The sequence below is a fragment of the Neophocaena asiaeorientalis genome, unplaced genomic scaffold (assembly GCF_003031525.2).
Source record: "Neophocaena asiaeorientalis asiaeorientalis breed wild unplaced genomic scaffold, Neophocaena_asiaeorientalis_V1.1 scaffold427, whole genome shotgun sequence".
In the NCBI taxonomy this organism is placed as follows: domain Eukaryota; kingdom Metazoa; phylum Chordata; class Mammalia; order Artiodactyla; family Phocoenidae; genus Neophocaena; species Neophocaena asiaeorientalis.
Window position 1 is genome coordinate 4290544 of NW_020172280.1, and position 25262 is coordinate 4315805.

The window sequence follows — 25262 nt, forward strand, 5'->3', positions numbered from 1 at the left end:
CGTGGTGGGGTGGGGGTGGAGGGCGCGGGGGACGCGCGGCGGGCCTGCCCCCCTGCCCCCCAGCCCGGGACTTTCCCGGAAGAAGGAGGCCCAGCACACCTGCCTCAGGTGTGTGAATGATGCCTCCTGTCGGGTCCCCGCGGGGCCTGGCAGCGCCACCTGCGTCCCGGGATGAGGTGGCTGGAGGCGGTCGCAGGTCCCTCGGGTTGCTCGGCAGACAAGCAGTGCCCTTGTCTCTTGATGCTTCTCAAATGGAGCATTTCTTATGCACCTCCTTGCATCTCCCGATTCGCGGGGGACGAGAGGACGGTAGGTTTGGGTCGTGGACTCCTCGGTTGTCTTTAAGCACGCGTTTCCTTAGGAGTGAGGAGGAACGGTTCCAAACAGTGCATAGTGGTGTGGCAGAAAATTTGATCTCAGGTGAAACGCTGTGCCCTCCAACCCCCTCGACCTGAGATGTTTGGAAAACCTCCCGCAAAGCTTAGCTGACACTTGTAGCGTGTTCCCTCAATGTGTTTGCTTTTTCTGGAGTCCAGATGGTTAAAATTGTCCAGATAATAAGCTGCCAAATCAGCTGTGCAGATTGTGCTAGTGGAGGGAATTCCAGTGATTGGAATAAAAAGGAAAATACCCCGTGGATTCCTGTCCTCAGCCTTTCTGGAAGGCTACATTTTGAGAACTCCTTTTGTGCCTCTATACTACATCTAGTGGTTTCGCGTCACTGGAGCCTTAGAACTCTGTTGTTTTAGCTGACAACAGGAATTGTAACACCGTTGTTGAACTTTGTTTTTTTTTTTTTTTTTTTTTTTTTTTAAAAAAAAAAATTTTTTTGAAAAAGAATAGGCAGGAATCTTAGACTCAGATGGAGCCTTTGGGTTTGCTTTGACCACATGGACCGCTCGCTCACCCACACTGCATTCATTTTTGTTTTAGGTGTGCAGGCGATTGGGAATTATAGAAGTTGATTATTTTGGACTGCAGTTTACGGGTAGCAAAGGTGAAAGTTTATGGCTAAATCTGAGAAATCGGATCTCCCAGCAGATGGATGGGCTAGCCCCTTACCGGCTTAAACTGAGAGTCAAGTTCTTCGTGGAGCCTCATCTCATCTTACAGGAGCAGACTAGGTAAAGTGACGCTAAAATAAACCAATGTCAAATAGACCTTTGATTCCATCTAGGAAGGGCCACTGCACCTTCCCAGAGATGTTCACAGGCAAATTTGTTTTGATACAGAGTGAGTTGGTTATAACTTAGAAGTTTTCCATAGCACAGTTCTTTTGTTGAGGTGAAAAGAGAGCTGCATAGTTGGCCTGGGGTACATTTTCCACCTCTTCTGGTGTTTTTCTTATTTTTATAGGCAATGGGAGAGTAAGGTTGAATTCTTACAAACACTTGAGATCAGTGCCACAACGCAAAAAAATTTAAAAAAGAAAGAAAGAAAGAAAAAAGACCTAACTGACTTCATGATAGCGGCATCTACTGCCCGATAGTAACCTCTGTCTCAGCAGTGTTACTACAGGTCATTGCAGACTGCTCTAACAGAAAGCAGGAAACAGTTCCTCCTGGGTTACTTAAACTTGGTCAACTTCTTCAGCCTAGTGTCAAGTTACAGTGTGTAGCAAAGAGCTCTGTCCGAATTTTAAAAGTTTTTCAGTTTCTTGAACACTTAGAAAACTCTTTTAAGGTCAGTAGTAATCTAACACTACCCCACAGGTAGTTTATACACGATTGTAGAGTTCAGATTGTTAAATTTATCTCTTCTAGAAAGTCACCACTAGTGGTAGACAATTGGAGCGTGTGGTTTCCTTTTTCAAACAGAAAATGGATTCTCCCCTGGACTGGCTGTAATACTTTTCTCAAGGATGAGCCAAGCTAGGAAACTGGTGTTTAATATCTACTGCGGAAATGCAGGAGACCTAAATCTTATAGTGGCATGTAAAAAAAAAAAGAAAAAGGAAAATGACTACTTTTAAACACGGTGAACTTTGGATCTCAGTTCTAATGTTTTTCATAATCCTTTGGATTGGAAATTTGCTGTGCACATAAAAAATGTGAGCGTGAGAATTATGAGTAATGAGTGAGCCATATCCTTTAAGAGTTTTTAACATGTCATTGTTTTGGTTGTTTACCAAAGGACGTATAGACACATATTTTGAAATACTATTTATTTGAATTTGAAATCTCTCCTTTGCCTTTTTATGGAGCTTTAAATGGTGAGAGACGTGTTCAAGTTTGTATCTGAGGGAAGCTAGTATTATTGAATTCTTAGTGCTCCTGAAAATGTGTTGCAAAATATTCAAGTGATTTCATATTTAAGGATGTTTTCGCTGTCTATATGAATCAGGATAGGTTGGGTTTTTTTTTTTTTTTTTACATTAAAGCGGATTTGTGAATGCTTCCACTTTGCACTTCAGTGTGATAACTTGCAGTTGAGTAAGAGAAAATAATACATATATATATAAAACACCTTGGAATTTTCATTGTGTAGCTTTATCATTATTTTGCAATTACTACAGGGCCTCCAGATTCAAATCTATTTTGATGACACAGACTTATTTTTTAAATCTGCAGAAACTTGGGACCAAATACATCATTTAAACAATGACTGAGGGACTTCCCTGGCGGTCCAGTGGTTAAGACTTCCTCTTCCAATGCAGGGGGTGCGGGTTTGATCCCTGGTTGGGGAGCTGAGATCCCACATGCCTCGTGGCCAAAAAACCAAAACATAAAACAGAAGCAATATTGTAAAAACTTCAATAAAGACTTTAAAAAAATGGTCCAGATCAAATAATCTTAAAAAAAACCCAGTGGCTGCAGTCATAATATAATACATACATCTGTATTATAAATGCTTACAGATTTTACAATTTGCTACTAGTCTTTACCTGTGCTTTCTTGTAATAGAGTTAATAACTATTATCAGCTCCATTCTATTCATGCAAGAAATAGAGATATTTTATGAATTAGAATTGGAATCAAATTTCCTACTTTATTGACTGAATTGACTTTGACTCGAGATTCAAGTCTAATAGCACTCAAACATTGCACATACCTAGTTAGGCTAGGTAATTTTAATTGATTTTCATTCCTTTTGAAATTATACTGAAAAATTCATGTGATTTTGACTTCTAAAATATTGGTGTATTTTACTTGTTTTTGTGGGGTTCTCTGAAATAGATACAGAATTTGAAGAAAATGCCACCTAAAGTTTATATAGCATTCTGCTGTAATAACTAGATGAAGTGCATTGTAACTAGCATTGTACCTTTTCATTAGGATCAGTAGTTGTGCTGTGTCGAATGTAGTTACGTTTAGCATTGTGTTTATGTGCATGATGCTACGGAACAGAAATACTTATTTTCCCTAATGTTATGTTATCAAGATAAAGCTGGTTGATAAACTTTTTTGATATTTAATCATTTGTTGTAAAATATTTATATAAAATGCCATGAAAATAAAATAGATGTGTTTACATGGTGAGTAAGCTCAGCTTTGCCAGTCCAGTTATGAGAGGTGATATTTTCCCAGCTCTTCATCAAGTCATGAAGTCAAGTCATAAGTCATTTCCATTTAATACGCGGAAAGTGTCTGGACAGTTTATTAAATGGTGCTGAAATATCCTAGCCAAGTTGTCTCTGTGGACAATTAAAGCAGCCTGCTCACAGTAGCTGGCCTGACTGGGGGCCAGTTAATATATTAGTTTGCATTAGATTAGGAAGGCTGCTGTGAGAATGACAGGCAGGAAGGCCCGTCTGTAAGAGCAGAGCTCTAGGGGCAAGGCAGAAGCCCCTGCGTTCTGGGTCCAGCTCAGCAGTCTGCCACCAGCATGTACAGCCTTCCAAAACTTGAGCCCAACTGAAAACCCCGAAAGAGATTCTTTAAATTCCTTCTAGCAGTAGACTTTTTTTTTTCTTGGCTTCTGCTTCCTCTCCATATTATTTTCCTAATGCTTTTCTAAATACATTTCTCTGAAGAGAGAAAAAATATATCCAATGTCTGCTTAGATTGGTAGATAGAGTTAGTCTGGCCTCTGATGTGGCCTCATTTTAGATTTGATTCTTTACCTGGATAATTATGTTTGCTCTGGAATGGGGGATTCTGGAAAGTAACCAGAGAGTTTTGTTTAGACTCAGCTGGCACCTTTCAGAGATTGGCGACAGCAGGTGTTTTCAGCAGATGTTTGCCATGCTATGGATTAAAACGAAAAGTGAAATTAATATATTCCAGAAGTAAATCTGAAATCATAATCATCTTTGAAATTATTACCTTTCAAAGGCTTTCGGTTATTCACAGCAATTCAGACCAGATTTTGTCAACATTTTCAAAACCAGAGATTAGAGAATTATATGCTTCATCTTCAGGGATGGTAATTATACCATCCATTCCCAGTAAAATCTTTCTGTTTCTCCTTGACTGCCACATTTTAGCAGAGCTCTGTGTTCTTTGCTAGAGGCACCCTGCTTGGTTAAGACTTACCAACACCTGAATCCTCTATCCCAGAAACCAATCCCAATACAGGGGCTCCGTGAGTGCTGAACTACATGTTCATGGAAATGCTATAATCCTGAACGTTGCATCTCATTAGGACCTTAAAAGTCGCGAGCAGTGATGCGTTTGGCTTCAGACCCCAGCTCACTCATCACTCCCCGGGGAAGCCTTCTCCAGGCGTGCTCAGGAGACTAAACTCTCCCAAGACATCGTGTAGCTTTCCTTTATAGCATTTAATGAGTGTGTAACACTCCATTTACTTATGTGACAATTTGCTTGTTGTCAGCCGCTCTAATAATCTAAAATTCCATTAAGCAAGGAGCTGATCAACCTTGTATACCCAGAATCTAGCAAGTGCTTGGTGTGTAAATATTTGTTGAATCAATGAATTAAGAACTTGGAAATAAAAAAAATAGGGTTAACTGATACTGTGATAATATAAATTTTCTTATAGGTATTGAAATGTTTGCCAGTTTGCTTCTATAACCTGAAAAGTTTGAGAATGTCTAAAAGAATTCTCACCACTAAAAAATGTTTTGTAGTGATTTTTCTCAGTTAAGAATTTGCTCAGTGCTTGGCATTCTTTTGTTTGCTTGCTTCCTTCCTTCGCCCCCTCTACCTCATTCCAAGGCGTTTGTTCATTGTGGTTGTTCTTATCTAGAATGAACTACCACGCTGCTGGACCTTTTATGAAGTTCAGATAGTTTTCAAGCCGCAGGCTCACTTTATCTAATTTCACCCAATTTGTAGGTCCTGACTACTTATTAAACTCAAATTTTCCCTGTCTCTCAACAAATATTACTTAGACAAGTGAAAATCGAAGGAAGATGGCATCACTGAAACCCACAAAGCAAATGCCACATGCAAACTATAGGCGGGTGGGGGTGATAATCTCAAATCAGTACACAGCTGAATCACATTGACCCTAACCAGTGCCTGTAATCACATTCAAAGTCTTATAAAACATCATCACGCAATGAGAAGCCCATGTATCGCAGCGAAGTAGCACTCGCTCACCACAACTAGAGAAAAGCCGGCGCGCAGCAACGAAGACCCAACGCAGCCAAAAGTAAAATAAATAAAATAAATAAATTTAAAACAAAACACATTGTCACGATGGGAAAGGTTGATTACAGAATTTACCTTTGTGTGGTTCAGGATGGGTAAATTCCATAGGATGCATTGCAGGAGTGTCATGCTCTTCATGTCAACCACATGCCTAAGAGTGGAATGACACATTCTGTTTCTTTTTTGGTATGCCCAAATACAACATAGGCTCCAGGAAAGTAAAAAACGGTAAAGACAGACGTGTATATTATTTCCAAAGAAAGTATTAATTACATTTCTGAATTCGTATTTATCAAGTTTTTCTTTCTGTTCAGAGTATGGGATGTTTGTGGTGGTATATGGTTATTTTAGCCACAGACCGCCCGCCTGGGCCCCTTCAGTCTCTTTGTGAATTTCTGATACTTATATATCTGTATGAAATATCAGAGAACATTGAGAAATTGATTTTTATGTAACCAAAATGAACTGTTCATTTTGAATGTCATTATGAATAAAAATTTGAATATTAGATGAATGTCATAAATAAAATTTGAATATGTAAAAATTTGAATATTTACAAAGGGCAGATTCAGGGTGACCGGTGGGGTCAGGTTCCAGGTTTATTTATTCTCTGAGTCGTGTACCACTACAGCCCGATCCCAGACCTCTTCTGGACCTGATAGCCCTCCACGCTAATCTAAATTGTTGAGAAAGAGATTGTAGTTAATGCTCTTAAACTACAAGATTGCCCGAACTGTTGTTTGCCTAGGGACAGCTATCTACTGTAAGTAATCATATTTTTTAGAAGTCCAGATTTTATGCTTCCAAGTGTTTTTCTGCTGTGAGTTGTAACTACTTTTGAACTTAGGAATTTCCCTCACCTGTACCCTCCTTATCTTTTAACTGCCTTGGAGCCTGAGGAGAAAGCAAATTTATCGGTGATTCCCATTTTGCATTTTGGGCTTTGAGAAGGATTTCCTTAAACCTGAATAGAGACCTGACTTGGTAATTATTGGCTGTGACAGGTTTGTCAATCGTAAGCCTTCCATGAAGTGTGGTAGATGTGATGGTTCATTTTACGTGTGGCTCTTCATTTGAATTCTGAACCTTGACCCTAGGGATTTTTACTGGTGTTATTTTTCTCAACCTCTTACTATGAAAAATTTCACATGTACGGATAAGTTGAAAATTTTTACAGTGAACACCCAATACCTAGATTCTACTATTAACAGTTTAATATACTTGCTTTATCACATATTTATCCATTTACTCATCCCTCTATCCATCCATCAGTCTATTTTTTCATGCTTTTCAAAATAAGTTGTGTGTGAGTACACATCTCCCTAAGTACTTCAGTATGCGTATCACTAACTAGAACTCAGTATTTGCCTACAGTTCTTTTTTTTCTTTTGATTGATACAAGATTTATATATGATGAAATGCCTAAATCCTAATATACCACTTAATGAGTTTTGGCAAATGGATGTACCTGTTTAAACAAAACCCTTATCAACTATTAACCATCACTCCAGAAAGTTCTCTCATGCCTCTCTGCAGTCGTTCCCACCCCCCCCTTCCCTACCGCCACCCCACAACCAGGTTGTATGTTTTTCCAGCATAGTTTAGTGATGCCTGTTCTACTTCATGTCAGTGGAATCGCACAGTATGTACTCTTTTGTGTCCGGTTCCTTTTGTTCATCATACATTTTTCGAGACCCATCATCTTATTGTATACGTCAGCGGCTCGTTCCTGTTTATTGCTGGATAGTATTCCACTGTAGGAACGTGCTGCTGTTTGTTTATGCATACTCCTATGATGAATACCTGTTTTCCAGCTATCGTGAATAAAGCTGCTCTGAGCATTCAAGCACAAGTCTTTTGTAGACATGTGTTTTCATTTCTCTTGAGTAAATAAGAATGGAAGAGCTGGGTCCTAGAGGAGGTAATTGTTTAGCTTATAAGTAACTGCCGCATCTTTTCCTGAAGCAATTGTACCATTCTGTACTCCTGTCAGCAATGTACAGGGGACCAGTGCATCTACATCCCTGCCAGGTTTCAGGTGGGTTTATAGTGGTAGCACATTGTGGTTTTAATTTCTACATCTCTGTTGATTAATAACACTTTCATGTGCTTATTGGCCTTTTGTACATCTTTTGCGAAGTATCTATTCGTCACTGGCCCTTTTTTATTGAGTTGTTGTCTTTATTTTTGAGCTGCACAAATTCTTTATATATACTAGTCCTTTGTCAGATATATGTTTTAGAAGTGCATTTTTTTTTTCCTGTGGTTTGCCTGTGTTTTTGATGCCTTTTGATGAGTAGAAGTTTTTAACCTTGGTGAAGTCTCATTTGTCCACTTTTTTCTTTTACGGTTTTTGCTGACTGCATCCTGAGGGGAACCTACCTCCAAGTCGTGAAGATACTCATATCCTATGTTTAGTTCTAAAAGGGTTACAGTTGTAGCTTTTACATTTAGGCCTGTGATCTATCTTGAACTGATTTTTGTTTCACTGGAATTTAAGATACGAAACAAACCTATAGCAATTCTGTTGTGACTTGATAATTTTTAAATATAACTTGGCAGTTAGAGCTTGTGGTTTAATGACTCATTGGACTGAGGCGGGCATATGGGTGATCTCAGTGGGTGTCTCGCTCTGTGAGGGACAAACCAGCCATTACAAAGGAGGGCCAAGTTCAGTCAGTCTCTTGGGGAGAAATTCACTTCAGTTATTAGGACTGGAGACTTTTTAAAAATAGCTACTTAGCCATTTTCGAGATGTCTTAGATTAGTTACTTAATTTTGAGTTTAATAGTAAGTGTGGAGATAGTTGTTTTATATTTGTGTCATGAAAAGCTCTTCAAAATTATGTAACTGGGAAGATAACTGGAGGGCAGTAATTGAGAGTAACTGTGATGAGCAGATCGACAACTCCCGATTGGTTTGCAGAGAGTTCTGCTTTGATTGTTAGATGATTTCTTTATGAGACAAGCCAGGGTTTAGAGGAGAGTGCTCTGATTACAGTTCTCAAAAGATAAATGACCTAACTTTATTCCGTAAAGCTATGGAAAGGAGTTCATTTTAAACATAGAGGAAATCTGAAGTACAGACTCTGAAACAAAAATACATTAAGGATATGCGACTCTTTTTAAAATTAAAATATGACATATCCTTATATTTATCCCCCCCCCCTTTTTTTAAGTCTTCTCTAATGCTGCAGCAAGTTTGAATTCATTAAATGCAAAGACATGAGTTAGCTAGAATGTTTCACTTTGGGGCTCCAAACCCCATCCATATATTGAAAGTGTATCCATTTTCTTAGTAACTGGGTAAAGCTTGAAGAGTCATGGATTTCAGGGTGCAACCAGAACAATGTTTAGAAAATGAGCTTATGTCTGTTAGGACATATTCATAGACATTTGCTTAAGACAAAGAAATCATTTTTTCCAAAGCCTTTCTTTCTGTTTATGATTCTAGCATGTAGCCTAAATTGAATTAGATAGGCCAACCACTTTTGATCTTTAGTTAAAAAAAAAACCACTGCAGGCCTGACTTCTTTGACCACATCTGCTCATTTTGATATTATTGGTAACTTTTAACCACTTTACGAAATGGGAGGTGTGTGGGGTGGGGGGAAATCCATGAGCCAGACAGTTACAGGCCAGATGGTTGGAGAGAAAATAATAGGAGAAAATACTTGACTGAAAACCACCCCTAATTATTGAGCCATCACTGGATTCCGTGTGGAAATGTTTCTGCATGCCCTGCCATTCTCCCTCTTCGAAAGACCACATTAAATAGAGTCTGCAGATGGCCTGCCACCGCTGTGACCTTTGCTGTCACTGCTGCACGTGCTCTTCTCCTGGAGAGCATAAACTTATCACCCAAGAGCCAGTTTGTAGCCAGAGTTATTTTGATAGGATACATTCCTTGACACCAAAAGGCTGTACCTTCCATCGAAACAGGAGCCATCAGATATATTCACCCTGGGACCCCGGCATAGGGCTTGGCACAGTGGCGATGCGTGGCAGATTTGTTGACTTGAAATGAAAAGGTTGCTTTATAGCCATGAAACGGCAAAATGCAGGAAGGGCCTTACCAGAAAGTTTCTGTAAATGATAAGGAGGAGGATTTTTGTACTCACAGCGTATCGACCGCAATGCAGCCGAGAATGTGGAGTATGTTGAAAAGGCTATTGTCCCCCACCTCCTTTTGAAAAATTCTGACTCCCAGACCGAGGAAGGATCACATTACTCTCAGGCTGCTGACCACCTGTTAACATTTTGTTACTGCTGCTGCTTTGCTTTTGATTTTGACAGCTGTCTGTCCAGAAGTCGGTCCTGGATAGTTTGGAAAAGGAAATTGGATCAATTTTGAAACTCTTCTTTTGCAGGCTAAACTAGTCTCTAACTTAATACTTAGGACATAAGTTAAGAGACATTTTCACATAAGCAGTAATTAAATCGAGAAGACTTAGTTTGGGTGATACCCTTAAAATCTTTCAGCACATACTTTCTTCTTTAATGGAAGTATATATTTAAGTTTTTGTTCCCTACTAACATGTCCACTGATGAATGCAGAGACAGTGGCACCTTAATCAAGATGACGTTTACCGAACAGTCCTCTAAAAAGCTTTCTGAGGACTGAAGCAGTGTTGTAACACCAGGATTTTAAGGGACGGCTAGACCTCAGTCCTCAGATAGCTATTTTAAAACAAGTTATTTTTGTAGTTATTTCTTTGCCCCAGTAAGGACCCCCTTCTCAGTTTAGCAGTATGTCAGAAATACTTTAAAGACAAGCAGATGTTTGGGTTAATAAAAACCATGCTTATCTTCTTCCAGTGCTATTATGCATTCTTCACTGTGATTTCTTCATAGGGGGCTTTGAATAAAGAAAAAACTGCAATGTTTGGCAGAGTCTGATAATTTTAAACATTTCTTTATCATTATAGAAGGCACAAAATGTTGAATTTAAACATTTCTTAAAGGAGGATTAAATGGCTCTTGTCAGCCTGAAGTTTTGAGACTCTCATCAGAGCCCCTCCTTGTATTTCTAGCCTCAAGTTCCCTTGCCTCCTTCTTTTTGCATTGTTCACGTTATCCCTTCTACCTGGATGTCAGACACAAGGCTAGCATATAAATAAAAGCATCTCGAGGACTGGAATAAGGGTTTCCAGCTGAAGGGGGGGAATTTAGGAACCCTGTTCAGAGCTTTACAATGATGATCATAATTCATTTGTTAACAGAAGGAATAGTATGGCATTGCAGCATGTTTGAGAGGCTGTATTGAGTCATCCAAGGAAGGTTATACATTTGCCAGAGGCAGATTTCATAATCCAGGCCAGTGTGCCTATGACAGTTCAGATACTCTGTTCAGAATCTTGGGCAACACGGATTGGCAGGCAACAATATCTGAAGTTTTCCAGGATTTCTAATTCTCACATACCTTTCGGTAAATGTAGAATACAGTGTTGTATACAATTAGGACAGGCTCAGATGGAATGAAACCAGGATGGGAATATAAACTAGTTGCAGACCACGTGTAGTTTTACGTACATTTATAGAACTCTCTGATGTTAGAGGCACTTATGAAGTCAGCTCAGGTGCAGCTAAATACTAGAAGTTAGAACACGTCAAATATAATAGAGGAATAGATAGTTTGCATGTGATATAGACAAAAGGGTATCCAAATGAGGGGACAGGAGGAGTGGCCTTCAGGACAGAGGGAACAGCAAGACCAGAGACGTGGGGGCGTGAATGTACTTGGTTTTTCCAGAAGGAGGAATTGTCCCTTTCCTGGGACATAGTGGCTGGAGGGAATGACAGGAGATGTGGCTGGAAATCTGGGGCCAGATGTGGAGAACCCTGGGTTCATGCTGACCGTGTGCTTCCTTGGCAAACAATGGGGATCCCTTGAAGGATTCTGAGCGGAGAAATGGCAAGTTTATATCAGAAGCAAGCAGCTTGGAAGATGGATTCACAGAGTCTAGCAGAGAGATCAGCTTAGAGGATATTGTAAATTCTCTGACAGTTGAGAGCTACAAGTACGATAGAGGAGGTAAAAATGGGAAAAATGGAACTGGATTTAAAGAGTTTTCAGAGACAGAAGGAAGATGAAGAGTCAAAAGTGAGTCTGTGGTAAAAATAACAAATCAATCTCTGGTTTCCACTGGGAGAAAAAGTGGGTTTGGGAAGAAAGTTTGGCTTTGAAGAAGGTGAAATTGGGATACTGAAGACCATCCAGTGGAGAAGCCTGTTAGCGCTTGGATATTTGAATATGATCCTTAGGAGAAGTTGGGGTTAAAACTAGAGATTTGGGGCTTCCCTGGTGGCGCAGTGGTTGAGAGTACGCCTGCTGATGCAGGGGACGCGGGTTCGTGCCCCGGTCCGGGAAGACCCCACATGCCGCGGAGCGGCTGGGCCCATGAGCCATGGCCGCTGAGCCTGCGCATCCGGAGCCTGTGCTCTGCAACTGGAGAGGCCACAACAGTGAGAGGCCTGCGTACTGCAAACAAACAAACAAAAAAAACCCAGAGATTTGAGGGTCATTTGAATAAAGGTGAGGCTCGTAAGATAATAATTACAGGTCAAGATAAAGTTTTTCTGATTAAGATCATTTTTTTTAAATAGTGTAATGCAGAAACATGTATATAATTATTTTACATTTTGTAACTTGAATGTTACTGAACTTGTCATAGTTAGACTTGTTTTGTTTGGGTTAAGACTTTTTGTTTCAGAGAAACTTAATCCTTAGACTTAATTTGCCTTACTACTCATGATAAAAAAGGGTCTGTAACTGTAAGCATTTTTAAGGTAGCCTTCTTCCATGCTCTCTTTTCCTTACTTAAATGGGATTATGAAGTTGCTAAGCGGTTGGGTCCGATACCAAGTTAGTCCCTCAGCATAACCTCACTCTCACATTGCTTTGCAGGCATATCTTTTTCTTGCATATCAAGGAGGCCCTCCTGGCAGGCCACCTCCAGTGTTCACCAGAGCAAGCAGTGGAACTCAGTGCCCTCCTGGCCCAGACCAAGTTTGGCGACTATAACCAGAACACAGCCAAGTACAGCTATGAAGAGCTGTGTGCCAAGGAGCTCTCCAGTGCCACCTTGAACAGGTGAGGCTGCAGTTCAGGCTCATGTTTATTGTCATAGATCTAGCGAATTTATAAGAATTTCCAGAAGAAAATCAAACCTTGATAAATACAGGTAATTTGTGAGGTTGAGACTAGACCATTGCCCAATATAACCAACTATTTTCAAGAGATTCTTAGCCTTTTCTTTGAGAAACTTACAAACACAAAACATAATCCACACAAATAAATGCCCTTATACAGAATACTATATAACAGGAATTGTAAAATCTCTGACCTTTTAAGAATGCGTATCTCTTAAAAAGTCTGTCATGTTTATCAGCATTTTCTTCATCCCAGCAAGGATTAAACCAAGAGACCTAACAAAGATGTCTTAATTATCTATTCCTGGGTAACAGGGTTGCCCCCCCCTAAACTTAGTGGCTTAAAACAACAAAATCATCTCACAGTTCTCTGGGTCAGGAATCTGGCCGTGGCCCGGTTGGGTTCTCTGGCTCCAGATCTTTGAGGAGGCTGCAGTCAAGCTGCTGGGGGGGTTCAGTCTCATCTGAAGGCTCACACGAGGGAGGGATCTGCTTCCAGTTTGGCTCAGGTGACTTGTTGGCTGGCCTGTGCCTTCACCACGGCGGCCTCTTCGGTGGTGGGGGGGCGCTGTTTGATAACGTGGGGACTGGCTTCCCCAAGGACGAGCAGTTGAGTCAGAGCAAGAGCAAACACCCAAGACGGATTCAAAGTCTCTTTATAACTTAATCTCAGAAGTGAGTGACAGCACATCACTTTGACCATATTCTGTACATTAGAAGCAAGTCATTACTCCAGCGTACACTCAAGTGAAGGAAGTTACAGGAGGGCATGGATACCAGGAGGTGGGGACCTTTAAGGACGGTATTGGAGGCTGTCTGCCCCAATAGGTAAAATAGATCCTGCATTTTTCAGTTGCAAATGACCTAATCAATCCCATATAATGCTATATTGTAATGAAACTTAGAAAGCAAATCTAGACAAATGGCATGAGACATTGCTACGTATAAATTTCTTATGTATATTTTTAGAGATTTTCCATAGTTCTTTTAATTCATCCCCGTCTGGCATCCCCAATAGTTTTTTCTCCTAATGATTTAATAGTTGAGATCTTGAACAGTGTCTTAAAAGCATTTTACAATAAGTTTGCTAAATAAATGAAATATCAGTAGTATATAGCTTTGAGTTTTTGTGATTCGTAAATGACAGTGTCAGTATAATTCACTAGTAAAAATGATACCGATTTATCTCTGAAGACTACATCAGTTAATCTCTCTGTATGCCTCTCTGCCCTTTTGGTGTCTTGCAGCATTGTGGCAAAGCATAAGGAGTTGGAGGGGACCAGCCAGGCTTCGGCTGAATACCAGGTTTTGCAGATTGTGTCTGCAATGGAAAACTACGGCACAGAATGGCACTCTGTGAGGGACAGCGAAGGGCAGAAACTCCTCATTGGGGTTGGACCTGAAGGAATCTCAATTTGTAAAGATGACTTCAGCCCAATTAATAGGTAACCCAAGTCTTAAATTTTTGTTTAGACCTACGTGTGTATGTACTTTTGTAGCTCTGATGGTGAAAATAGGAAATGGAGAGGGATTTACTAGACAGTCATCCTTTAGGAATAATGTGTTTCATTTTGGGTAGGTACATTCATTTTATTCAGGCCTTGATAACCATTCCAATATATTTTTTTAAATATAGGCTCAAGTGTACCGATGTGACAGTTAATATTTTTCACATGTCATCCACGGCTATAAAAATCTCATTTCACACACACACTCACATCACACACACACACTCAACACTCACACTCACTCCAAAACTTGCGCCAGTACTCCTCTCCAGCTCTTTTCAAAGAGCCTTCATACCTAGGGAGCAGGGTGCCTATCTGATGGTCCCAGGCAGAGCGTCTGGCTTTATGGCTGGGCCCTGAGCATGTGGGAACCCTCAGAAGCACACACACGGTGACCCGTCTCCCTGGGCTTGCTCACTTTTCTCTTCCCACATTTCAGGATCGCTTACCCTGTCGTGCAGATGGCTACCCAGTCAGGGAAGAACGTGTACCTCACCATCACCAAGGGGTCTGGGAACAGCATCGTGCTCTTGTTCAAGATGATCAGCACCCGGGCGGCCAGCGGGCTCTACCGAGCCATCACCGAGACGCATGCTTTTTACAGGCACGTACCCCTGTGCGCCCCGTAACCCCAGCGTCTGCCACAATGCTGAGATTTCCAGGTGACAGCAAGGCTCCTATGGTTCCTGGTATCACTGTGTCCGTGAACCTTGTATAGCGCTTAAGAAATCGGTTGTCTTCGAACCCTTCATTTCTACCATAGCAGTGGGGTCCTTCTCAACATCATCCTGCTTTTCCCTCAGGGTGTGTGTGTGTGTGTGTGTATATGTGTGTGTGTGTGTGTGTGTGTGTGACTGAGTGACACAGAGAGAGAGAGAGAGAGAGATGCATGGATTCGCTCTACTGCTTATCTCTTAGCCCTTTCCTCAGAGCTCCCCCTCCCTGAGGTGACTGAGCGGTGGGGCCTGTTCAGCCGCTGCTTTTGCCCTTTTCCCGCAGGATGACCCGAGTCATCTTTCCTTCCTGGGAGAGCTGCTACCCTGAATCCTCAGTGTGTAATGAGGATGTCTCGATAACTGTATTGATAGCCTTATTTCCAAGGGTGCTTTAAAGTAGACTTGTGATTTGACTCAAATACTTGGAAAGTTTTTTAAAAGCTAAGAAGTTTAATTGGCAGGCAACCAACCCTTTTTTTATGTTAAAGTAGACACACACATTGTGGAGCAGAATGGAAAATTTGTAGCAATTTTTAACATAAAACCAAGACTACAAAGAAGAATTTCCTTTTTCTTGCCATAAGCTGCTTTGGACTGTAGTTCTGTCCCTGGAGGTGGAGGTGCCCTCTGGTTTACAGCTGCCTGATCAGGGCTCCTTCCTTTGGAGACACTTGAGAAGCACAGAGGTAGAATCATTGAAATACCTAACACCTATGAAACTGGAAGAATTCATTTTCAAGCACACAAACAAGAATATTTAATGTCTGCTCCCATGAGCATCATTATTCACAGCAGTGTTTAAGGTCTGGCTCGTGGGGACGCCCAGGCCTGTCAGTACTGAGGTTGAGTATTCTATCTCTGTCCGTAGGTGCGACACGGTGACCAGTGCCGTCATGATGCAGTACAGCCGAGACCTGAAGGGCCATTTGGCTTCTCTGTTTCTGAACGAAAACATCAACCTGGGCAAGAAATATGTCTTCGATATTAAAAGAACCTCCAAGGAGGCGTATGACCACGCCAGGAGGGCTCTGTACAATGCGGGTGTGCTGGACCTCGTGCCGAGAAGCGACCCCAGCCCTCCAAACTCTCCCCTGAAGTCCTCGGAGAGCAGCATGAGCTGCAGCAGCTGCGAGGGCCTTGGCTGCCAGCAGACCCGGGCCCTCCAGGAGAAGCTGCGCAAGCTCAAGGAGGCCATGCTGTGCGTGCTGTGCTGCGAGGGTGAGATCAACTCAGCCTTCTGCCCCTGCGGCCACACTGTGTGCTGCGAGGGCTGCGCCACCCAGCTCCAGGTGAGGATCTTCCCGGCTCCAGGTGAGGGGGCGTTTCCAGCTCCAGGTGAGGTTCCTCTTGGCTCCAGGTGAGGGTCCTTCCGCCTCCAGACGAGGGGATGTTTCCAGCTCCAGGTGAGGGGGCATTTCTAGCTCCAGGTGAGGGTCCTCCCAGTTCCAGGTGAGGGTCCCCCGGCTCCAGGTGGGGGGGTCCTCCTGGCTCCAGGTGAGGGGACGTTTCCAGGTCCAGGTGAGATTCCTCCTGGTTCCAGGTGAGGGTCCTTCCACCTCCAGATGAGGGGATGTTTCCAGCTCCAGGTGAGGGGGCATTTCTAGCTCCAAGTGAGGGTCCTCCCAGCTCCAGCTGAGGGTCCCCCGGCTCCAGGTGAGAGGGCGTTTTCCAGCTCCAGGTGAAGGGGCATTTCCAGTTCCAGATGAGGGTTCTCACGGCTCCAGGTGAGGGGTCAGCCGGCTGGCATGGGCCAGGTGCTGACTTGTGGAGGCACAGATGGAGACTGTCCATCTCCATCCAGAGGGTCTTTGTATCTGTGACTTGGAAGGTGTTGCCCTTTGGAAACAGTTTGGATTAGCACACTCCTTTCAACAATGTAATTACTAAATCACAGGCTTCTTTCAAGTCCTGGATATGAGGTTCAGATTCACAAGGTACCACATCTAGTTAGTGGCTGAGCCGGGCAGTGGAATCCAGGCCTCCTGGGGGCTGGTCACCTCCTCCTCTTCCCTTTCATGTTGTCTCTGCTTCTTGACACATCGGAGGATGGTCTTTTTTGCTTACTTGTATTATTTGGGAAAGAATTCTTAGAGTTTTGAGTGATAGTTAACTCTCAGTTATCCGTGGGTGGGTTGTCGCCTAATTTTTTGTGATTAATTTCCTTTTAGTACTGCCTATGCCTCCAAGGTCCCCTTGGATTAGCTTTCACTTAGCAAGTCAAACTAATTTTAATATTAGTAGAAAAAATAAAAGCACCTCTTACATAGTATCTTTTTCTTTCTTGCACCTTGCATTTCCTTTTACAATATTTTCAATTTGTTTTCATTTCCCAGAACTGTTGGCTGTCACTGTGATTTTACATAAAATTAGCCCTAAATGACATCTAGTCCCTCGGAAGCTGCTAATTTCAGAACTATTTTTAGGGCTACATATGAGCCAAGAGGATGCCCATGTCCTTCCTTAGAGTAGATCACGCTCCTAAGACGAGTTATTTCCCCAGCAGTGGTCGTGGATTTTCCTTTTTCATCCACGTAGTCTGATTCTCATGCCTACGGCTCCCCGTGTGGCTGAGGAAGGGACATGCTTGCTGAGAGGCCAGCCAGGGATGTGGAGCTGTGACCTGTGACTAGGAGCGGCCGTGCTCACCGGCCCCGTGGCATCCCCCCGTGATGCACCCCGAGCCAGCTGAGCCAAGGACACAGTCTCCGGGAGGGTCTCCTGCATCCCTGCCTGAGACTTCATAATCAGCCCATGTAGGGACCACAGCCTCATTGCACAGCAAGAAGTCTTCAATAATCACTTTACTCACGGTGCCTTAAGAGTTTGACTGAAAACCTGATTAATTTCATTCATTTATACTTTTTCCTAGTATTTATTTTTAATCCTTTGTCAGGTATAAAATGTCAGACTTGTTAGAAAGCAAAGAGCCCTCCCAGTGGAAAGCTAGAAATAATTGTGACCACAACGTATTTAGACAAAGCACTGTAACAGGTACCATGGGTGAACACTGAAGACACAGACCCTTGGAAGTGTCCTAACCCATACTGTCGGCTTCTCTTTTCCAGTCCTGTCCTGTCTGCAGGTCACGGGTGGACCACGTCCAGCACGTTTACCTGCCGACCCACACCAGTCTTCTCAACCTGACTGTGATCTGATCTGCTGTGCACTTACTGGACATGCCATGTCTCCATGAACTGCACTGGTATAAACTATAAACATGATAGATTGTGGAGAGAATAAATACTCCAGCGCCCATCTGCCACGCAACGTTTAGGGGGAAAAAAAAAGGAAGACTAGAAACAGTATGACTACTCCTTACCGCCAAAATGTACCATGCGTAGAATCAGCACCTCCGGGTTGGTGACCAGGAAGAGCTCTGGGACCCAGACACGTTCCTTGGACTTTTTTCTTTTTATGATCAAGTAAAGAAATCAGGAAGATCTTTGACGTCAGTTAAGTGGCAGCATAGCCAAAAGTGAGTACCTTTTAGAAAATGATGTTTAAGTCTCCTTAACGTATCCCAAGGTAAGTTTCCTACTTGCAGCCAATTTTGTAAGGATTCATTTTAAGGATTTACTTGGTTCTTTTTGTACGGGTCACAGAGCTCTGGACATTTTTAATAGGAAAATTTTTCTTAAAGAGATAGTTGTCATTTTAATGTCATTTCTGTTTTTCTAACTTGTTCAAGAAAGATTGGGAGGCAAACATATTTAAAAATCGATTTGGGGACTTTTTTTTTTTTTTCCCATACACGGGCCTCTCACTGCTGCGGCCCCTCCCGTTGCGGAGCACAGCTCTGGATGCGCAGGCCCAGCGGCCACGGCCCACGGGCCCAGCAGCCCTGCAGCATGCGGGATCCTCCCGGATCGGGGCACAAACCCACGTCCCCTGCATCAGCAGGCAGACCCTCAACCACTGCACCACCAGGGAAGCCCGATTCGGGGACTTTTTTAAAGTGGACACAAAGTTGTCAGATTTAAACCAGTCTAACCAGTGGAAAATAGATCCCTCCACATGGATGGTGTCCTATTCTTTTCCCCTCTCCTTACCCTGTCCCCAAGCCTTTCAATTATAAAATGCTACCAGTCTGGTTAGATGATTTCTGTGGAGTAGTCAGCACTCCTTGGGCCTCTTGAGTTGGTGGAATATTTTAAGATTGAAAAGGGAGCGCATGTTCCTTGGAAGGAAGAGCATTGCTCGCTGAGATGAAGCTTCGCCATGTACAAAGCAGGGGTCGTTCGTGAGTTCTCCGATGCACCCTGCTCCAGCTTCAGCCAGTGGGGTTGCTTTTGCTTGAGCCATCAAGCCTTTTACAGCCTTATAGTAGGTATCCTAGATATCGTAAGCTTTTTTTTGGTAGTAAATGCTTAAGTATTAACTTTTTTTGTCCCTCTATATGTTTTAGAGGGGTTTCGGGGGATTTTTGTTTCTATATTCTTAATCATGTTTTCCACTCCCACTTGGGCATTTTGGAACCTGGTCAGCTTGTTGGTTTTCTAGGATGTCTGGAACCTGGATGACCTTATTGGGTGCAATACTAGCTAAGTTAAAGCTAGAAACCTACACTGTCACTTTACTGAGATTTCTGAGTATACTTTTCATATTGCCTTAATGTAGCAGTAATGTGTTTATGCATTTGTTTCTTTGCACAGACATTTTGTCAGATATTAAAACTCTACTTTTTTATGGCACATATTAGCATATAAGCCTTTATTCCAAGAGGTATTTATTTTTTCACTTGTAAAAAAATAATGTTTCACATATAAAGAACTCTGTTATATCTTAAAGGATTTCTGTCTTTTATATTCAGGATAATAAAGATGTTAAAGCAAACACGGGTGTTTGTATCTTCACAGTTATTGTCATTTAAGTCAGATTTTATTCATTTAATAGAGCATGGATAACGTCATGGTTGGTATCTAATGTGGTCCTTCGTGGAAAGTTTGAAAATGTTTAAGGTATTGGCTCTAATCAAGGAGACTATTTACCCAGTTACTCATTCAGCTATGTTTTCTGGTTTATAGGATTGGAATGCAGGTGAAAATAGGGTAATATACACAAGCAGACGAAAAGTAACAATTGGTTAAAGGACTGTAAAGTATTGGAGAAGGAAGGGAATGGCGAAGTTGGAAGTTAAAACTCTCAACCCAGGTGATGCCGCTAGTGCGTTGCATGGTCAGGACAGGTGAGTGCCGGGCTGGGTCCCAGCAGAGATGGCCTCAAGCCCACAGACTCTAGGGCTGCATTCTATAGGGCGGCTAGCCTGCTGCTGCTGCTGGGACCTCGCTGCCCTGAGTGTGCTCACTTGTGTTGCTCAGGAAATACTTTGTGGAATAGAGAATAGTGCACTTAATATATGTAACTCAGAACTGTCTGTCACAGTCAAGTAATTTCAGCTGCTACAGAGGTTCAGTTCGGTAAAAGTGCAATGATTTCAAGCAAACAACTTTTTAAAAATTGAGAAAAACAAGATTTGTTTTCCACTATTCCTATTCCTAAGTCAACCTCCCATCAGTTTCTAGGAACTAACTTATTTATTCAATCAGCACATTTATTGAGCACCTGCTAAGTTATTATTGAGCACTGGAAATTTAATAATGATCAAGACACAAATGATACAGGATGCCCATGTCATGTACTTAAACCTGTAATTTACACTATTTTCTCTCTATATAGAAATTAAATAATATTCAAAATGATAGAATATTAACACTGGAGGGGATCTTAAATGTGGTAGTCTCAAAATGCTGGCCAGAGTAATGGATGGATGGATGACAGGCCAACAAATGGATAAGGTATTGTTCACCCCACTACACCATGGACTCCTCAAGCTCAGTGACTAACATGAAAACTACTGTATTACAAGGTGACTTAGGAGAGCTAAAAGAAAAGTGCTGTGTAGGCACAGAAGGTGATGGTTAATTCTCCTTAAGAGCCAAGGGTAAGGGTGCTTCACAAAGACCCTTTGAGCTGAGCCTTAACATTCTAGTTGAATTTTACCAGGTGGAAAAGAAACTATATGGTGCATACAGGGTTAGAACGCAGTTTGGGAGGCTGGCCCCTCCCCCTGTGGTCAATGAAGTGGTAAGAAATGAAGTTCTGAAGGGAACGTGGTTAGAGTTACCGTGGTGAGCGACCTTGAATTCCAGGCTTCACTTGGACTTGGTTCTCCACTGCCTTCAGAACCAGGAACTTTGGGGATGGGAGAGTGGCAATCAGATCTGGTTTCTTGCACAGGGAACACAGAGAACCACAGAGGAAAGCATACACAAGAGCAGGAAGAGAACAGAGGCAAGAACTCAGTTTTGATCATCTTTCGACATGAAAATGAAACAGATCAAGAGCCTTCGGAAGTATGAGCAGTATTTAGTGAGACGGAGTCACACACCAATTCTGCTTATATCTTGGAACAAATAGTCGTTAACAGAGGGACAAACAGGGGAGCAAGCCATGGGGGTAGGAAGGGAATCGAATCTGGTTGTGAACATGATGCATTTGAGATGCTTGATGACTGGCAAACCTGGGGTCTGTTGAAAACTTGGGCTGGAACTTACAGAGGATGGAAAAGGTAAAGAGAAGCATTTAGTGGCCATTACATTTAATTGATATTTGAAGACATGACAATGTAAGAAGTCGTCATAGGGAGAGCATTAAGGGGGGAAATAAATAAAGCTGAAGATGGAACCCTGAAATGACCTAGACCTAAGGTGGACGGTGAGAATAGGAAGGAGTCTGAGAAAGACAAAGGGACGAGGAAAAATCAAGGGACTGAGAGCCAAGCCCGGAGACAACTTCCAACGGGCGCGTCCACTCCGTCCAAACAGGCAGGCCAGCAGAATCAAGGAGCTGGAGGGCCAGAAAAGGCCGTACGAATGTGGCAATATCAGGTGGTCCCAAGTTCCAAGAAAGAGTGGGTGTATTTTGAGATTGCGGGCATACTCCAAGGTTGCCAGATTGTAGTGAGCTGTGTATGAAAGTGAGACAGGGACATGAAAGTGATAAAGGGGGGCCGACATGTATTGGTGACAAGGTGGAGTAAGTCAAGATGGTACCGTAGGAGGAGGCGGGCTCAAGAGAAGCGTTTGTGTTTTGCATTTTAAATGGGAGGACTCGGTAGGCATAGAGGAGGGGGCCGTGGAGAGGGTGAGTCAAAAGGTACAGCAGAGAGGAATCAGCGTTGGAACTCTGGAGAAACAGAAGCCTCAAGAGGCTGTTCTGCCAAAAGTCACGATCCATGAGATGTGAACAAAAGCATTCTTTCATCCTTTTATTAAGGGTTACAAAAATTAGTGGTGAAGCTAGAGACATTTCCCCCACCCTATATGTCTACATTGATCCTGTTGCAGATGTCGAGCTCAAATGCAATGTGGGTACATTCTGGGGTTGTCCCCTTAACCCTGCCATTGAACACTGAGGATCAGAATCCCCATGGGTGACTACTCTTGGGCAAAGCATGAACTCTTCCAAGAAAAACGTGAGAAAGAAATGCCCTATAGCCCAGAAGTTAGAGCAAATTTCCAAACACGCCTTGGGAGAGTGCACGTATGAGTCACCGCAAGTAAGCCTGAAGCAGGATGTGCAACGGATGCTTTGGCGCTGAGAGAGCTCAGAATAAACCAGGAAGCCAATGTTTTTAAGATAGTTTTACCAAGCAGTGGAAAACGAAGCCTACATGGAGTTTGAGCGCAGTCAGAATTTAAGACCAGATGCAGCTATTTTTGCCTTTCTCATTGCTTATCATATTTACTGCCTTCTCACAGAAATCCTATAACATTGCAAATTACTTTTATTCATATTTGCAGAATCTCCTTGAAATGAGTTTGTTTAAAAACTACAAGATGTTAAAGAGTTAGCCCTATGCCTTTTAAAAACTATGTCAAGACCACACCAATTACACAGATTTAACACACCTGCCAGATGCTTATGGCAGAAAATACACTTCAAGCAAAAACTAAACATCTGTTGTTCATAAACTTGTGCTAATGCTGAGGGGAAGCAAAATCTCAAAAGCATAAGCAAGCCTTCTATCAAGGAGCGATTCCTCCGGTTGAGAAGAAAACTCCTATACACGTGTGAAACAAAAAGATGATAGTTCTAAGACCAATAGTATTGCACATACATGTATGTATATATGTATATATGCTTAAAACTTTTCATAAATGTTTAAAGAATGTGAAGAAGTCACTGTGGATTGGGTGCATTTGGGGAAGGCTTTCTGAAGTAGGTAAGTTGTTCTTTGCCTTGCATTCAGTACAGAATTTGGATTGGCGGGAAGGAAAACAAAGCAGAGGATGTGGAAGAGCCTGCAGGTGAGGGACAAAGGGTGATAAAATAGGAAGAAAGTAGAACCAAGTCATAAAGAGACTTCTGGAACAAAGATCCTAAGTTTGGTGAGTGTGTGAAAGATACAGTAAGATCTTTCTTTATCTGTGGTTCATTCGGTTTTGTTTTGTTTTTTTGCGGTACGCGGGCCTCTCACTGTCGTGGCCTCTCCTGTTGCGGAGCACAGGCTCTGGACGTGCAGGCTCAGCGGCCACGGCTCACGGGCCCAGCCGCTCCGCGGCATGTGGGATCTTCCCGGACCGGGGCACGAACCCGTGTCCCCTGCATCGGCAGGCGGACTCTCAACGACTGCGCCACCAGGGAAGCCTGGTTCATTGGGTTTTTATTCATTAACTTGGACATTGATTTATTAACTCAGCTAATATATATTAAGCACCTGGTATATATCAGGCTCTCTGTTAGGGCTAGAGCTGTAGTTCCCATCCGGGCTGATTTTCTCCCCAGGAGGCACTGGGCCATGTCTGAAGATGGTTCTTTATCATCACACCGAGGATGGTGTGCTACTGGCATTTAGTGGCTAGAGACCAGGGATGATGCTAAACATCCTACCATACACAGAACAGCCCTCACACCAAGAAATTTTCTGGCCCCAAATGTCAATATTGCTGCTGTTGAGAAACACTGGACTGGAGGGTTCGGATATCCTAGGTGAAGTCCCTGCCCTTTCAGGATCACAGGGGGAACTGACACTGTAAACTAAGATTTCCGTTGCACTATGCTCCATAATGAAGCAGGTACCGGGAACTATGGAAGAGCAGAATAAGATGCCACTAACTTTGCTTAGGGTTGAAGAGATTTCTGGAAGAAAGTCACATTGCAGATGACTCTTAAAAGATGAGTTGAAACTTGCCCAGGTAGGAGATGTGGGCGGAAGGAGAGTGTTCAAACATGCAGCATATTTGGGACCAGTGGGTAGTTTGGTGTAACTGGAATATAGGCTCTGTGGTTGGAGGGAATGGTGAGAGATGCGGCTGGGAAGTTAGGTTGGGACTACATCCAGGAGCGTGCTGTGGGCCCTATTCATCTCTATCCCAGCCACACTCAAGAAGAAGGACAATGTCCACCAAGGCAACCTCGAAGTAGCTGGGTTCTGCTGTTCTGTTTATGGCACTCTTGTCTGTAGATTTCATTTCCTCATCTGGGCTCCGGTAAGCATGTGTCCTCTGAGTTTTGAGTAAAGGTAATAGCGAAATAAAACCCTTGCTGATAATTTGTCCTAAAGATAGAAGCTGTCAGATAATCATTCAGAGTTTAAAAGCTCATGTCAATATTCCTTCAGATGAAGAAAACGGTAGGATAAAAATATAGCAGGGCTTATTAGTAACATCTTACCCATTTTTTCCCTAAATGGTTAGAACATACTGCCTTTCTCCGCTCTTTACATCAACGTTTCTGTTATTAAAGCTGTCTATTTTTCAGTTCTAAATCCTGGGAGGATTTTCCCCATGAATTTAACATGACTGAGGAAACTTGCTCCAGGGCAGAACTTTGCTGCAAATTATCTAACTGAGACTAGGCTGCTTAATAAAGAGACTAAAAATGAATCACAGGCTTTTTGTAGCTTCAAATGTGGAGTTGCCTTTCTCCTTCACCCCCAACTTCATGATTATTCATAACAGAAAGAGGCCAGCTTTATACAATGATTTCATGGAGGAAGTGTCCTTTGTGTTCAAAACTGGAGGCCGCCGCTGATACGGGCCGGGAGAGTGTATGTGGAGAGAGTTAGGGGGTACTACCTAGTACTCCTAGGTAGGGGAACTACCATTTCTAAGCTGCTTCAAAGGCCACTCCTGCCCATGCCACACGATGACTATCACTGGGGGGTGTGCATGACACTCCCGGGGTCAGGCAGTGCCTTCTAAATGGCACTCAGGTTATCTGTTCAAGCCCAAGTCTCTGCATGTGTATAACCGTGACCTTACTGGGTTTTAGGTATTATGTAGGTTCTACCAAGAGCAAGTGTATACAAATAACCCATTATACTGGAAA

At 42.6% G+C, this 25262-nt stretch overlaps 1 protein-coding gene across 3 annotated transcripts in view; it reads left to right on the top strand.

The window, feature by feature from the left end:
• Positions 1-23320, top strand: part of MYLIP (myosin regulatory light chain interacting protein) — a 23791-nt gene extending 471 nt beyond the window's left edge. Inside the window, exons 2-9 of one of the 3 annotated variants that reach the window (XR_003005764.1) lie at positions 934-1124; positions 12462-12647; positions 13954-14151; positions 14654-14818; positions 15799-16219; positions 17996-18405; positions 19955-20115; positions 23182-23320. Coding sequence is in view for 2 of the 3 variants with exons in the window: in XM_024763849.1 (XP_024619617.1) it covers positions 934-1124; positions 12462-12647; positions 13954-14151; positions 14654-14818; positions 15799-16219; positions 17996-18085 (1251 nt within the window). In the remaining variant the exon portion in view is untranslated. Of the gene's footprint in view, positions 1-933; positions 1125-12461; positions 12648-13953; positions 14152-14653; positions 14819-15798; positions 16220-17995; positions 18751-19954; positions 20116-23181 lie in introns of those variants that run through there. The other 2 variants (XM_024763849.1, XM_024763861.1) reach the window with 2 other exon arrangements.
• Positions 23321-25262: the final 1942 nt, after the last annotated feature.